The sequence below is a fragment of the Monosiga brevicollis genome, genomic scaffold (genome assembly GCF_000002865.3).
Source record: "Monosiga brevicollis MX1 MONBRscaffold_23 genomic scaffold, whole genome shotgun sequence".
NCBI classification, from domain to species: Eukaryota; class Choanoflagellata; order Craspedida; family Salpingoecidae; genus Monosiga; species Monosiga brevicollis.
In genome coordinates this window covers 256,674-270,231 of record NW_001865060.1, presented here as the reverse complement: position 1 = coordinate 270,231, position 13,558 = coordinate 256,674, and the positions used below count along the sequence as shown (strand labels likewise).

Sequence of the window (13,558 nt, the reverse complement as noted above, 5' to 3'; positions counted from 1 at the left end):
ACGGGAAGTGGTGATTGCACACCATGGACTGAATGCTCAGCCGGCACATATGTAGCCCAAGATGGCACGCTCACCTCAGATCGAGGTTGGTTCACATGCCCGGAATATATTTACTTTGCTCCTAATAAAAGTAGCTGATAGCCCAACGCACCTCATGTACTCATCTTTGTGATATGAACGGACTAGTGTGTGCTGTTTGCAATGCTAGTCTCGAGCAGTACTCTACGGACGTCAACGCTCCCCGTTGTGCAACCGCTGTCACCTGTCGGCCAGGCTCCCGGGTGGAGCAAGTCTTGACATCAACACAGGCGCGGGTTTGCGCAACCTGTCCAGACCAAACGTTTACAAACACGAGTAACCAGCTCTCTTGTCTACCACATCAACGTTGTCCACCTGGTCAGGGCCAGGCACATCCGGGCAACGCATCGACAGACGCAAGGTATGTCGCAACAAAACAATGGCGTGCGCTTACTTCCTTGCCCACAAACACGCACGCACACACACGCACACACACACAATTCATGTCTCTTTCAGTTGACTGCGCGAGGCTTTTCACGACATGTCCATGTATGCACAGCTGCTCGCCTTGTTTAGCAGGCCAAACGTATTCGGCAATGTGGGACACACGTACATGCACTCCGGTCTCTGACTGCGGTGCGGGCTTTGAGGAAAGTGCATCGGGCCAACCAACAAGCACCTCAGATCGCGAATGTCAAATGTGTGTGCGACAGCAGACCTTTCAACCTTGGGAGCATCGCACAAGTCCTTGCCAAAATGTTAGCGTGTGTGCTGCCGGCACGTTTGAGCAAGCTGCACCCACCATTTCCACGGATCGCTTGTGCAAACCATGCCCCAGTGGCACCTTCTCGCCTCTACCTGGGAGTGCGCGATGTCTGGTGCACTCTGCGCCTTGTGGCGTAGGTACGCATGAAGTGATTGCACCCACTACAGTGCAGGACCGTCGATGTGCGCCATGTTTGGCCTCAGCTGGTGTTTTTCAAGATGCTGTCGGTGCGTCAAGTCAGAGCCAACTCTGTTGTTCAACTTTTTATATTGTTCTATGTCTCGTTTTTTGCTTTCTTAAACATCTCCTCGGTTTGGGCTCTAGTTCAAGCTGCTTTCATTCACCACGTTTGCTGGCGACAACGCCTCGCGTGTGCTTCTGCGAGACAGGTCAAGCAAATTGTAAGAGAATAACCGTTTGTCAACCTGGCACACGCGTACGTCGCAACGCCACCAATGAGCAGGACCGCTTATGTGTAGCTTGTGAAGCAGGCACCGTCTCTGAATCCACCAACGCGCATCAGGTAAAAGGTGCTTTGATCCTGCGCCGACAAGGTCAATTTGTTGTGGCAAAGTATCTCATGGCTGCGTTTTGTAGTGTGATGCATGTCCCATCAATCGTTTCCAAGACATGGCTGGACAGGCATTTTGCCGCAACGGCACGCCGTGCGCGCCCGGATCTGCTCGTTCTTTGCCGGCCCATACCACGGTAGACACCGTGTGCCAGCCGTGTGACGGAATCACAACATACGCCGACCAAGCTGGTGAGCACTTTCGCACAACTGGAAGTTTGGCTTCCAACCAACAAAATGAGTAGCGCTGTCAATGTCTATTCGCCTCAATCATGTGCATTTGCTGCCTTCAGGTCTACTGGCTTGCAAAAACGTGACTGCGTGTGAGCCACAGCTTGAAGCAGAATTAACGCCACCATCACGATTTTCCGATCGGCACTGTGGCTGTATTCTGGGCACCTCCTATCGACCAGCTGCCGGCGCACCGTGCGTCGCGACAAGTCCCGTCTGTAGCGTCGCTGCCGGCGAGATGTCTTTCCTGGGGCCTACATTAACCAGTGATCGAGCATGTGTACCCAAGGACAGCACGGGAAGCTTGTTGTTGCGTGCAGCTGCAGACTACGATGCTGTCCTGCTCACTGATGAGGATGAGGAGCCCAGGCTTGAGCTTCTCGTAGCGACGCTGAAAAAAGCCATCCACGCCATTGCGGGGATTCCATCCCAATTGTTGCTCAACATACAGCTTCACCGCGGTTCAATTATCGCGGCTGTCGAAGGCTCTTCTGCCCAGGGGCTCTTGCCTCTGTCTGCTCGGACCGATGTGCAAGGCGGTCTCAATGTGACTTTCGAAGGTCATGACCTCAGCTTTCGAGCGTACGGTCCTTGTCTCACAGGAACAACATCTGCAAGTGGCAGCTATCCTGGCTGCCTCGCATGTGGCGTGGCAATGCAGGTAAGAATGTCTGTTTTTTCATGGCTCTGTGGAGGGCTTCCTCGAATTTTATTCAGCACAACAATCCAAGAGGTTGTTGCATATAACACTCACAGTTGTTGATCATCACGCTATTCGGGTAGCCGAACGACGAAGGTACTGCCTGCGTTCATGCATCGACACAGAGGCCGGTGACCTCAGGAGCCATGCAGCCAGAAGGCTCTGAGCCGCAACAGAACCAGAGTTCCACTCGTCACCCCACGGGTCTCATTGTCGGTCTCATTGGTAAGTCGTTTGTAGTCAGCCTGTTAATTATCCTCATTTTGGCGTCGCGCCTCCACACTTCCTTTTTTGGCTGCTGAATCACGTGCTCCTGCGGCTTGGCAGTGGCTTTGGTTGCATGCTCGACCCTTGCCGTTTGGTTGTGGCGCTCGCGTCGCGGGCATTTTGCAGAAAAGTCTGAGGGCACCCCACCTCGCCCGTCAGGTATGCTGCACCTTCAGTTCCAGATCCAAGATCATCGACCGGTGACTCATGACCATGCTTGTGCCAATGGCAGTGGATGGTGGAACTTCGCCTGCATACCTCAACCCGCTGTATGATACGTCAAGCTTGGCGTACTTGGATCCGGAGCGCGGCTACGATCGGCCTGATCTGGAATCTCTATACCAAGATTTGGAGCCCCTGCCCAATGTTGATCTGAACCCTGAGCGACCCGACGGCCTACCACTCGAGCATGGCTCGCCCGAGCGCCATTGGCACTCAGACAAAGATAACGAGGCACGCCGCATGCTGCAGCTCAACATGGAATACATCGACGTCGATGGTGCCACCTCTGATGTATAACATGTTGTGAGCGCCATGAGCGTCTTGTCTTGCCTGTGACTGACTGTTTGCAAACGTAAAGCATTGATAAAAACCGCAGTTGTCCTTGCTTACACGCCCCATGATCCCTTTCTGTGCGTGACTGTGTGCGTTCATCGGGGAATCGGCATCATGATGCTCAACAAAGCAAATTTGAATGAACAGTCCCACCATGAATGCTCCAAATAGCAGCAAATGGCTTAAAAGCCGTGCTCGGGAACTTGAAAGCAACTCAACTCGTAGATTGAGATTTGGAAAGGTTGTCGAAAGGGCAACGCTTGAAGTTGGTAGTGTACACGTGCCATTCAGCCAGAAGTCGAGGCCGGCATCAACTTTGACGCCTTTGAGTACCTCCATGCACAGGCAGGGCCATTCATCAGCCTTTGATTCCTAGGGCTCAATCTTAGAATAATTTTTTCAAATTTTCTGTTTTCGGCTTTTTTCCTATTCCATTCATGATCTTATCTCAATTGTTCCTTTTTTTTTTGTTATGCAAAAGGTTGAAGAGGCAGCTAGATAATCAGGAAATGGGGCGGGGAGAGCCAGAGCATCGGCTCCCGCTGTCGAAGGGGCGTTCAAGTCTTAGCGAGCAAAAACGTTATCCACAAACTTGGGATAATCAATCTGCCCGGTCGCGGTGGCGGGTTGTGAGGCGACGATAAAATCGAAATGTGCCTTGGTCAATCGTGGCTGTAACTTCTCCATTGCAACCTGAGTTGAAGGGGAGGAACAAGAATCATTCAATGCGATAAGCAAATGACATGAAATCAAGTCAAACGAAAAGGGTGAAGAGTGGCAGTGAGGCCCATCGTGGCGCATACTACACAGACATGCAGGCAGAAGTCCAGTACCCACCATGGATTCGTCTCCGCGACCAATGAAGCGGAAGGCATCGAGGATGGACTGCTGAGTATGGATGACACCAATGAGGTGGACCATCAGATCGCGGAACTGGTTGATGCTAAGAGAGCCGTTGGCACCACCAAACTTCTTCACGTAGCCCTCGACTTCTTGGCTTGTCAATTCCTCGCCCAAGGAAAAAAGGCACGCCTTGAGCTCTTTGCGTTCAATGCTTCCCGAGTTGTCCTTGTCAAAATTGCGGAAGAAATCTTCAATCTCCTGAAGCTGTTCTGCAGTCACGCCACGCGAGCGCTTGAACTCAATCTCCTTCTCCAGGAGTGGCTGCTTGTACCGAAGGATATCTCGGAAATCTTGCAGCTGAATCTCCAAGTCCTCCGCCGTCACTGTCGTGTGGGGGTTGAACGTGATGGCCCGTGCCTGTATAATGTCACGTGCGCGTGGCAGCGGAATGGTGAATTTCAGCACCAAGGTCCGTCATATCGAAAGCTGGGACAAACTGGCACATATTCGGCTTCAGGCACAAACGAACCTGCATATCCTTTTCCATTTGATGAATGTCGGCAATGGCCTTGTCATGGTCATCGCAGGCGCGCATGGCCTGTTCAATCAGAGCCAACTGCTCCTCCAGCGTGCCCTGACAAGGAGTGCATTGCAAGGACGCAGAGGTCAAATCACCACGAGTCCACAAATCGAGTACTCTGCATATTGGATATGCGATAGTTCTCATCTGCTGCCAGTCATAGCAGACTACATACACACCTCAGGCCGAGCCAGCTTGTCCATGCTGCTGTACATGTGATCAAGCAGAGGGTGCACGCGGTCAGCATACTCGCGGCAGGTGCCGTCATTGGCTTGCTTGCGTTCCAATTCTTGCTGGTAAGTCGTCAAACGCTGCTTGATAGCATCTATACCAAGCCGACCATCAATTCCAACCAAGCCGGATAAGTCAGGTCAGCGGCAGACACCAAGCCGTGCCCCCCGGAGCTTGGGCCAAAAGTTGGAGCGTTAGGGGCCGACAGCTGCACGAGACTGACCCTGCAGTTCGCCAGAAAGGCCGTCAAGTGTCGTTGTGGTCAAACTGGTGTAGTCGTTTGTGACCGCTCCATAAGCGGCCAGCTCTGAGTCGAGTTGTGTGGCCTTGCCCTAAGCCGCCAGACGGGTAGACCATTGAGAGGAGCCATGTGCGTGCCGATGAGGCATTGTCACACCAATTTGCCACCGTGGTGTGCCAGCGTGCAGTCCTCAAAAAAGAGCACGATATTTCATACCTTTAGCGCATCAGCTTGGGCAACAAGCTGGACATCTTCACGATCCAACTCGGCCTTAAACGCCAATGTCTCCTCCAAGGTGAACCCATAAGTGGCCGCGCCCGACGCACTGTTGCTGTCTTGCTTGTCCAGCAGGAAGATGACGTTGTCCTGCATGAAACAGTGGAAGATCACGTGCGTGAATTCGGTTGAGATGCAGCAATGGGCAAGCAGATCGCGAGGCAGAAGTCAACAACGCCCACAGCCAAAGACCGGGCAAACTTGAAAGCAGTCAGGTACAGGCGCGCCGTCCTTCTCAACCCACCTTCACAAAGCTCTGGAACGCGTGTGCTGCATGCGCAAAGCGGTGTCGCAACTCCTCCTTGGCTTCCTCTCGTCGTTCATCCTCAGCAAGGCGGGTCCGTTTGGCTTCACCCTTGGTGTGGAGCTACAATCAGATTCAGTTAAGGCTTGACAGTGAGTTCCCTTGAAACAATTGTGTCAAGACGACACATCACAACAACAAAAAAAAAAAAAAATGCAAAAACCAAAAATAAACAAACAAAACACGCACCGAAATCATGGCGGCATCAATCTGCGCTTCTCGTGCATCAATCTGCTGTGGTTCAGCATATTGCCAACTGGAGAGGGAGGACTGGTACGTGGTGGTCTTGACCTCTGCCCCAAGGGCCTTCACACTCGCAAGCGCCGTATTTTGCATCATCTCCTTTTCTCGATCAAAGGCCTCCAAAAGACGTTGGGCCACAGCCACGGCCACCAGGCTGTCCAGCGCTTCCCGTGTGTCAAGATAAGTGGTTTTGGATCCCGCCCACTGCATTAAGCGGCTGCAAGCACCGTCATGGCGATCAGCCAACAGTAGTACGGCCGCCTTGACCTGGTTGCGTGACTGGGCATCCTTCAGGTAATCAGCTTTGGTCGCTGCGGCTTCGCGCAGACCAGCCCAAGCCGACAAGAGAGCCGCTTCCAGCGCCTGCACCTCGTCCGGCTTTTCGTAGCTCCAGGCTGAGATGGATGTTTCATAGCGGGCTGAGCGGATCTTGCCACCACGCGTCTCTAGTGCTGCCAGGGCACCCGTGCGCTTATCTTCCAGCTCGCTGACATGCGCTGCGTGCAAGTTAAGCTGAAGCGTGGCTTCCTCCTCGGTCTCGATGACCTCTCGCGCGTCCAGGTAACTTTGTGAGGCAGCAGCCCACTTTTGCAGCTCACCGTGAAACTCACCGTGAAGGCGCACGGCCAAACGCGTCTCATCCTGGAATAGACACCGTGCCAGGTGGTCATCGAGGATAGCGCGTTTGTCCGTGCCCAGACTCAGCAGGGCTTCCCAAGGAGCTACGAGAGTGGCCTCTCGCTCCCGCACGGCCTCGGGCTTTTCGTAGACGTATGAACTAAGTGAGGTGGCATACTTACGTGCCAAGACATTGGCGCCAAGCGCTTGGAAGCTGGTCAACGATGTCTCGGTCTTTGCCTGGTGTTCGTGCATGAATGCTTCAAGCAAGGAGATGTGGAAGCGCGCGTCGCGGGTGCTGTCCACGGCCTCTCGCTGCTGCAAGTATGCTTGCTTGGCCTCAACCCAGTTGCGTAAGAGGCTCTGAGTGGCCTCGTGCTGATCAGCCAGAAGCCGCGTCTCTTCAGCGTACGTCTCGCGCGCCAGGTCGTCCTCAAGCACGCCCAATTTGGCTGCGTGTTCAGCTTGCAGTTGCTGCCAAAACGTGGCCAAGCTGGCCTCAAGCTCCAGCAGCGTCGCTGGGGCCTCGTACACCCACGAACTGTGCCCTGTTTCGTATTTGGCTGCGCGAATGTCCTCTCCCAGGGCAACGTGGTTGGCCTTGTCGGCCTGTGTCAAGTCGGCCTTTTTTGCCACGTGGAGCTCCAAGCGGCTGAGCTGAGCTTTGGCCACGGTGCTGTTGGTCACATCTTCCTTCTTGGTGAGATATGCGCTTTGAGCCTGACACCAGGCGTCGAGTTGCTCGTGCTGACGCTTGTGATTCTGCACTTTGAGACGTGTGGCCTCTTTGAACTGCTCTCGAGCCAGGTCATCATCCAGCACGGCCTGTTTGGCTTCGGCCAGCTGATCAAGAGCGGCCCAGGTTGGGCCAGCGATTTCTTCTTCAAGGGCTGTCACGGCCTCCGGGTGCTCGTAAGCCCAGTTGGAATGAACTGTTTCGTAGCGAGCCGTCCGAATTTGATTCCCCAGGTCGCGTAGGGCGGCCAAATTACCCTTGGTGACGTCGGCCTTTTCTTGGCGAAACGCGTCCAAAACGCTACGCGCAAGCTCAGCAGCGGCGATTGACTCGACGTGCTCTTTGGTTTCAAGGTAGGCCTGACGATTCACGGACCAATCACGTAGGCTGGCGTGGGCATCCTGGTGGTTTCGCACCCACAGGCGCACCTTCTCCTGAAAGACATTGCGGGCCAGATGGTCCTCAAGGATAGGTAACTTAACAGCACTGGCGGCGTCTAGCTGTTGCCAGGCCGCGGCCAACGAGGCTTCGCGATCCGTGATGCTGGCCGGCTCCTCGTAGGTATAGGCTGAGAGCGCAGTCTTGTACGATCGAGCCAGGATGTTCGCACCCAGCTTTTGCAGCGAGGCAAGGTCAGCTGCGGTCACCGTGGCTTTGTCGCCTACGTAAGCTTGGTGCACGCTAAGGTGATAGTGGGCATCTTGCACCGTATCCACCGTTTCGCGTACGTCGAGATAAGCCTGCTTTTCGGTCGCCCAGGCTTGCAATCGGTTGTGCTGATCCAAATGCTGTCCGGCCAGCAGCCTTGTCTGTTCGGCGTACTCCTCGCGTGCCAGGTGGTCGTCTAGTACGGCCTGCTTTTCAGTGGCCAGGCCGTCCAGCTCGGCCCATCGCGTAGTGATGCGACTTTCAAGTGCACTGACTTCATCCGGCTGCTCATACTGCCAGGAGGAATAGCTGGTACTATAGGTGGCATCACGAATCTCCTGGCCGAGCTGATTCAACGCCGCCACGGCTCCAGCGGAGATATCCTGTTTCTCGGTGCGAAACCCGTCCAGCAAGCTGAGATGCAGTTTGGCTTCGGTCACACTGTGGATAGCCTCGCGTGTTTGGAGGTAGGCCTCTTTGACCTTGGCCCAATCGCTTAGCTTTTGAAAGCTGTCGCGATGATTGCTGACCATGAGACGGACGCGGTTCTGGAATTCATTGCGGGCCAGGTGATCCTGTAAAAAGGGCAACTTCTCGGCAGCCAGGGTGTCCAGTTGCTGCCACCGCTCAGCCAAACTGGCCTCGCGACCTTGAACAAGTTCTGGGGTCTCATATACGTAGGTGCTCAAGCTTGTTTCATACTTGCGGGCGAGGATTTCCTGTCCTAGACGGTGAAAAGACACTAGTGTCGAGTCGGACTTGGCCCGTTTGAAAGCACCGTGTTGATCCAGAACAGCAAGCAAATACTGCGCCTGCGCGATGGTGTCGCAGGTCTCACGAGCCTTGAGGTAAGCTTCACGCTCATCAGCCCACTCATTGAGACGCTGTGCCTCAGCATCGTGACGGCCAGCTAACAAGCGTGTGTGCTCTGCGTACAGCTCACGATCACGATCATCTTCAAGCACGGCCTGCTTGCGATCCGCAAGCGCGTCCATCTCTTGCCAGCGTGCTTCGATCTGTGCCTCCAGGGCTGAAACAGCATCGGGTTGCTCGTAGCGCCAGGACGACAAGGACGTTTGATACTCCGCAGCACGGATCTGCTCGCCAGCTGCACGCAGGGACGCGACTGAGGTATCGTGCATGCCACGCTTCTCGTCGCGGAACGCGGCAAGGAGACTGAGCTGGGTTTTAGCGGCCTCAGAGTCATGCACATCCTCTTTGTGCTCTAGGTAGGCGACCTTGACCTGTGCCCATGCTTCGAGCGCATCAAACATCTCCCGGTGGTTACCCACCTGAAGCTGTGTACGATCACGAAATTGTTCCCGAGCCAAATCATCCTGCAGAACAGTTACCTTGTCCTGAGCCAGGCGCTCCAGCTCGGGCATCCACTGCGCTTCAACTTCGGTCTCGAGCGCAGTCACTGCGGAAGGCTCCTCGTACACCCAGCTTGAAAAGGTGCTCTCGTACTTGGCGTCGCGAATGGCCGTGCCGAGCGTACGCAGGGCGGTCAGCGGCCCAGCAATGACGTCAGCCAGCTCTTGTTGAAAGGTGGCTAGGAGCCCCAGGTGAAAGAGTGCACTTTGCACGTCTTGGATGACCTCCTTACGCTGCAAGAAGGCGCGCTTATCGGTGTACCACGCCTGCAGCAGCGCATGTGCATCAGCGTGGCTACGCACTTGAAGACGCACACTTTCTTGAAACTCGACGCGAGCGAGGTGGTCCTCCAGGAACGGTTTCTTCGCAGTGGCAAGTTCGTTCATCTCTCCGACTCGAGCCTGCCATTGCTGCTCGCGAGTCTGAAGAGCAGTGGGGTCTTCGTAAACATAGCTGGACAGACCAGTATAGCGGCGGTCAAGGATTGTGCGTCCCAATGCCACCCAGGTAGCAACATCGGTGCGCTGCAAAATGTCGAGCTCTTCGTGGAAGGCACCAAGCAGGCCAAGCAGCAAACGAGCGGTGGCTTCATCGTCACACGGCTCTCGCGCTCGCAAGTATGTGCAGCGCCCGTCCGCCCAAGAGTTGAGCTGCTCACTCTTGGACAGGTGCTGCTGCGCCAGCAAACGTGTATCTCGAGCATAGGCCTCACGTGCCACGTCATCCTCCAGTACCTACGCGAGAACAAAGCAGCGCATCAAGTTAAGATCAAGCAATTGTGCCATGCCAAAGTAAAAGCAAGGCAAAAAAATTGAACTCCACGGCACACACACACCCCTCCCGCAAAAAAAAAAAAAAAAAAAAAAAGAAAAAAAAAAAAAAAAGAAAAAAAAAAAAAAAGAAAACATAGCAGGGACTTGATGTCAATGGCGACCTGTCCCTCCATCACATTCACATCCCCCGATGCCGCTCTTCAAAACAAAGAGTCTTTCTTTCACCTTGTGCTTTTCGCTGGCGAGACGTTCGAGCTCAGCCCAGAGCGTGTCAATTTCTCCCTCACGTCGCAGAATTGTTGCGGTGTCTGCAAATTGCCAGCGAGACAGGGTGCTTTCATAGCTCGCAGAGCAGATGCCACGACCTGCACACTCGGGAAAGCATAGGAAGCATGTCATCAGCGTCAAGGCGGGCGCGCGGGAGACTGTAAAACCTCGCGAGGGACAACCGAGTCATACCGAGCTCTTTGATGTTCTGAATGGGGCCGTTGATCTGGTCCTGACGCTCAGCCGCATGTCCATCCAACAAGCTCAATTGGAGCTGAAGAGTAACCAGACAACAACCCATTGGGCCACAGCGCAGGGTGAGCGGGGCGCAAATGGGTGTTGGCTGGACACAACCGTTGCTTCATTGAACTTGGCAGCAAATCGCAACATACCTTGGCATCGCTGTAAGACGTGACGGCTTCCTTGGTCTGGAGGTAAGTTTGCTCTTGATGGCCCCAGGCGGTGACTTGCTCGCACATGTCCTTGTGCACCGAGGCTCGTTGCTCCACCTGGCTCCGCAAGCACAGGGAGAAACATGAGAAAGCAGCAAAAAAAAGGGGGGCGGGGGGCATGAATAGCAACGGGCCGAGTCTGTGGGTGGAGAAGCCAACAAACCTGTTCTCGAAGGGTTTCGCGTTGCAGGGCATCCTCAAAGCCAGGTGCGCGGTACATGAGGGTGGCCGAGAAGCCACCGAGGCGTTCGCTCAAGTCCTTTTCTCGCTCCTCAACCCGGGCAAGAAACTCGTAGGTGTCCTTGGCCAACGTCTCGCGAATCTCGCGCAGCTTGGCGACAGAGGTATCTTGTAGGGATTGAATCTCTTCGGCGGTGCTCTCGAGGAGCTTAAGCAGGTTACGTGCTTGCCCGGAGGACTTGACGGCGTCGACGTCTGGCAGGTTGCTTTCGCGTTCCGTGGTCCATTGGATCAGCTTGTTATAGCGTGAGTGGTGCTCCTGGTCCAACTGTTGCAAGCGGTGCTGGCGGCTGACTTCTTTATGCAAGAAGAGACCAACATCCTGCTCAAGCTTCAGCAGGCCCTTGAGGCGGTCGGCGCGCACCTCAACGCGCAGATGGGGCTCATCAGGGAGGAAGGGCGGGCGGCTGTTGTCAGCGAGGCGAGTCGCCAGGTTGGTGAAGAGGGCTTCAAGCTTGATGTGTTCCGAGTACATGTCACGCTTCTCCGTGCTGCGATACTTGTTGAAGCTTGAGAGTTGCTGAAGGGCGCCAGTCATAGTCGTGGACTTGGCTTGACCATAAGCGGTGAGCTGTGCCTCGGCTTGCTGAATGCGCGTGTGGAGTGCAGCGGCTTCGGCGAGATAGCGGGCCTTGAGTTCATCGTTGGTCATGGTGAAGGCTACCACCTGGGCAATGCGTCGGGCGGCCAGCTCGAGTTTCAGCTGCTCGGTAATACCGCTGTAAAATTCAGAGACGAACACGAGCATGGACTTTTCGTCCAGTTTGCCAATGTCTTCGGCCGTCAAATAAGGCTCCATGCCAAAGTACTGGCCAGCGGCCGTGATTGCCAAGCGCAAGTTATGGAGCTTGTCGGCGGGGTCGAGGCTATCGTAGGGAATGAGCTCGGGCCTAAACTTGTGGATCAGAGCGCAGAGGGCCATGCTGGTGTCATGTCACCATGGCCACAAGCACGCGTATAGTACGCATGCCAAGGCGGGAAGAGCGGCGGGAGAAGAGTGTGCCAAGGTGAGAGAAAGTGAGGGGTTGAATGAAGCAAGAAGCAGGGAAGGGGGAGAGCAGTTGGACAGCGCAAGTGGACATGAAGAGGGTGCGCACCCATTTTGAAAGTCCTTGGTAAAGTTGGAGACCTCGGCGTGGGCATGGCCGTTGGTGTTGAGATTGACCCAACGCAACAATGCTTCCTACGGAAAGGAACGGAAAGGAACACCAAAAATAGATCAGAAGCGCAAGGCGAGGATGGGCCAAGGCTTGGACCTGGCCGCAGGCAACGTTTGTGCCGAACCTTGGGAGAGAGGTTTTCATCATCTTCCTGGGCAAACTTGAGATACTTCATCATGAGAGCCCAGATGAGACCAAGGACAGCGCGGTCATCGCCGTCATAGAGATTCTCCGGTGAGGGTTTGAGCTTCATGTCCACACCACACTCGTACACAAACTCGAGGGCTTTGGTCAAGTTTTCAATCTCCTGTGCTTTGACGCGGGCATTGGCGATAATCTTTTTGTCGCACGTCCGCTCGGACAAGATCTCAACGAGCTGAATAAGTCGGTTTTGCTTGCCTGCGTTGCATTTTGAGCGCCCTGGTGAGTGCTACAAAGTCGAGTTTCAGTGGCAACAGGAGGCCCACAGAAGTTATGGAGCCGGGAGGCAGCATAGGCGATTGCGGTTGAACCCACCAATGTCGGTTACCACATCGGCCATTGGATCCAGCTGTCGCTTGGCCAGACGCTGGTTGCACCATCGCGTAAAAATCTGTCCTCAACGATCAAAAGCATGTGGTTGAGGGTTGAGCCAGGCGGTGAGCCACGACGCACGTTTGTGTAGGCATGGCTGGCAGTCAGGGCGGATCGGGGCAGAGCACCACACTGTACCGTGTGCTGAAGACGCTCCCAGTCAGCTTGTGAGGCCATGGTGCCGGAAGCACCCAACGGGGGAGGGGGCGGAAGGGGCAAGCGAGTCTGGGAGAGTGTCCGGCCTTGAGCCGTGAGGGGGGAGGAGGCGGCTTTCGAACACAAACAAATGAAACAAATCAAGGCTTCTTGAAGCAGTTCCCTACGCCCATGCACGACAAGCATGAGAGGCCGAGAAGACGATGGGCATGGATCTTGTACTGATCTGGACCAAGCGGTGTCTGTGGTCCCATCTGTACTATCCCGTGTGTGCACATGGCAGCGCGATCGAGGCGCCGGGCGGAGAGCGCGCGCGCACACACCTGTCCTGCGGCGGGAAAATGTTGCGCCTGTCTCTCTGAATGCGGACCTCTGATCGTCTCGCCTCTCTGAATTTCGCACCATGTTCATCCTTATAAGGGACTCCATTTCGTCGCCATCTCTGCCATGGTACACACCTGGATCGCGGTTCTCTCCTCGACTCGTGGCCAGTTTTATCTGACATTGGTCTGACAATTCTTTCTCGGAGACACTTTTTCACCTGTTCATCGAGACAACTTCGGTCACGTACCAAGTGTCATCCCTTATGGTTTGACCGTTGAGATTCGTTCTTCCGTTACAATTTCCGTTGCATTTTCCTTCTCCTCAACGGTGAGTCCCCACCCTTCCTCATTCCTCGCATGCGCTGCCATTTATTGATGCGTGAACCATCTCACCTTGCCTTTCTTTTCTTTG

At 54.7% G+C, this 13,558-nt stretch overlaps 2 protein-coding genes across 2 annotated transcripts; one reads left to right on the top strand and one right to left on the bottom strand.

The window, feature by feature from the left end:
- Positions 1-847: 847 nt before the first annotated feature.
- MONBRDRAFT_10709 (uncharacterized protein) lies at positions 848-3,072 on the top strand (the record flags this gene model as incomplete). Its single annotated transcript, XM_001748489.1, has 6 exons — positions 848-921; positions 1,109-1,307; positions 1,382-1,547; positions 1,649-2,247; positions 2,370-2,511; positions 2,786-3,072. 6 exons carry the CDS (start codon positions 848-850, stop codon positions 3,070-3,072), a joined length of 1,467 nt encoding a protein of 488 aa, XP_001748541.1.
- A 600-nt stretch (positions 3,073-3,672) lies between these two features.
- On the bottom strand, positions 3,673-13,252 carry MONBRDRAFT_28031 (uncharacterized protein; the record flags this gene model as incomplete). The annotated part of the gene is made up of 17 exons (XM_001748420.1): positions 3,673-3,801; positions 3,946-4,368; positions 4,481-4,585; positions 4,711-4,856; positions 4,986-5,094; positions 5,220-5,369; positions 5,524-5,646; positions 5,773-9,936; positions 10,201-10,340; positions 10,435-10,516; positions 10,635-10,751; positions 10,858-11,857; positions 12,032-12,117; positions 12,219-12,493; positions 12,611-12,686; positions 12,749-12,986; positions 13,194-13,252. The coding sequence occupies 17 exons, from the start codon at positions 13,250-13,252 to the stop codon at positions 3,673-3,675; spliced, it is 7,422 nt and encodes a 2,473-aa protein (XP_001748472.1).
- Between the last annotated feature and the right edge of the window lie 306 nt (positions 13,253-13,558).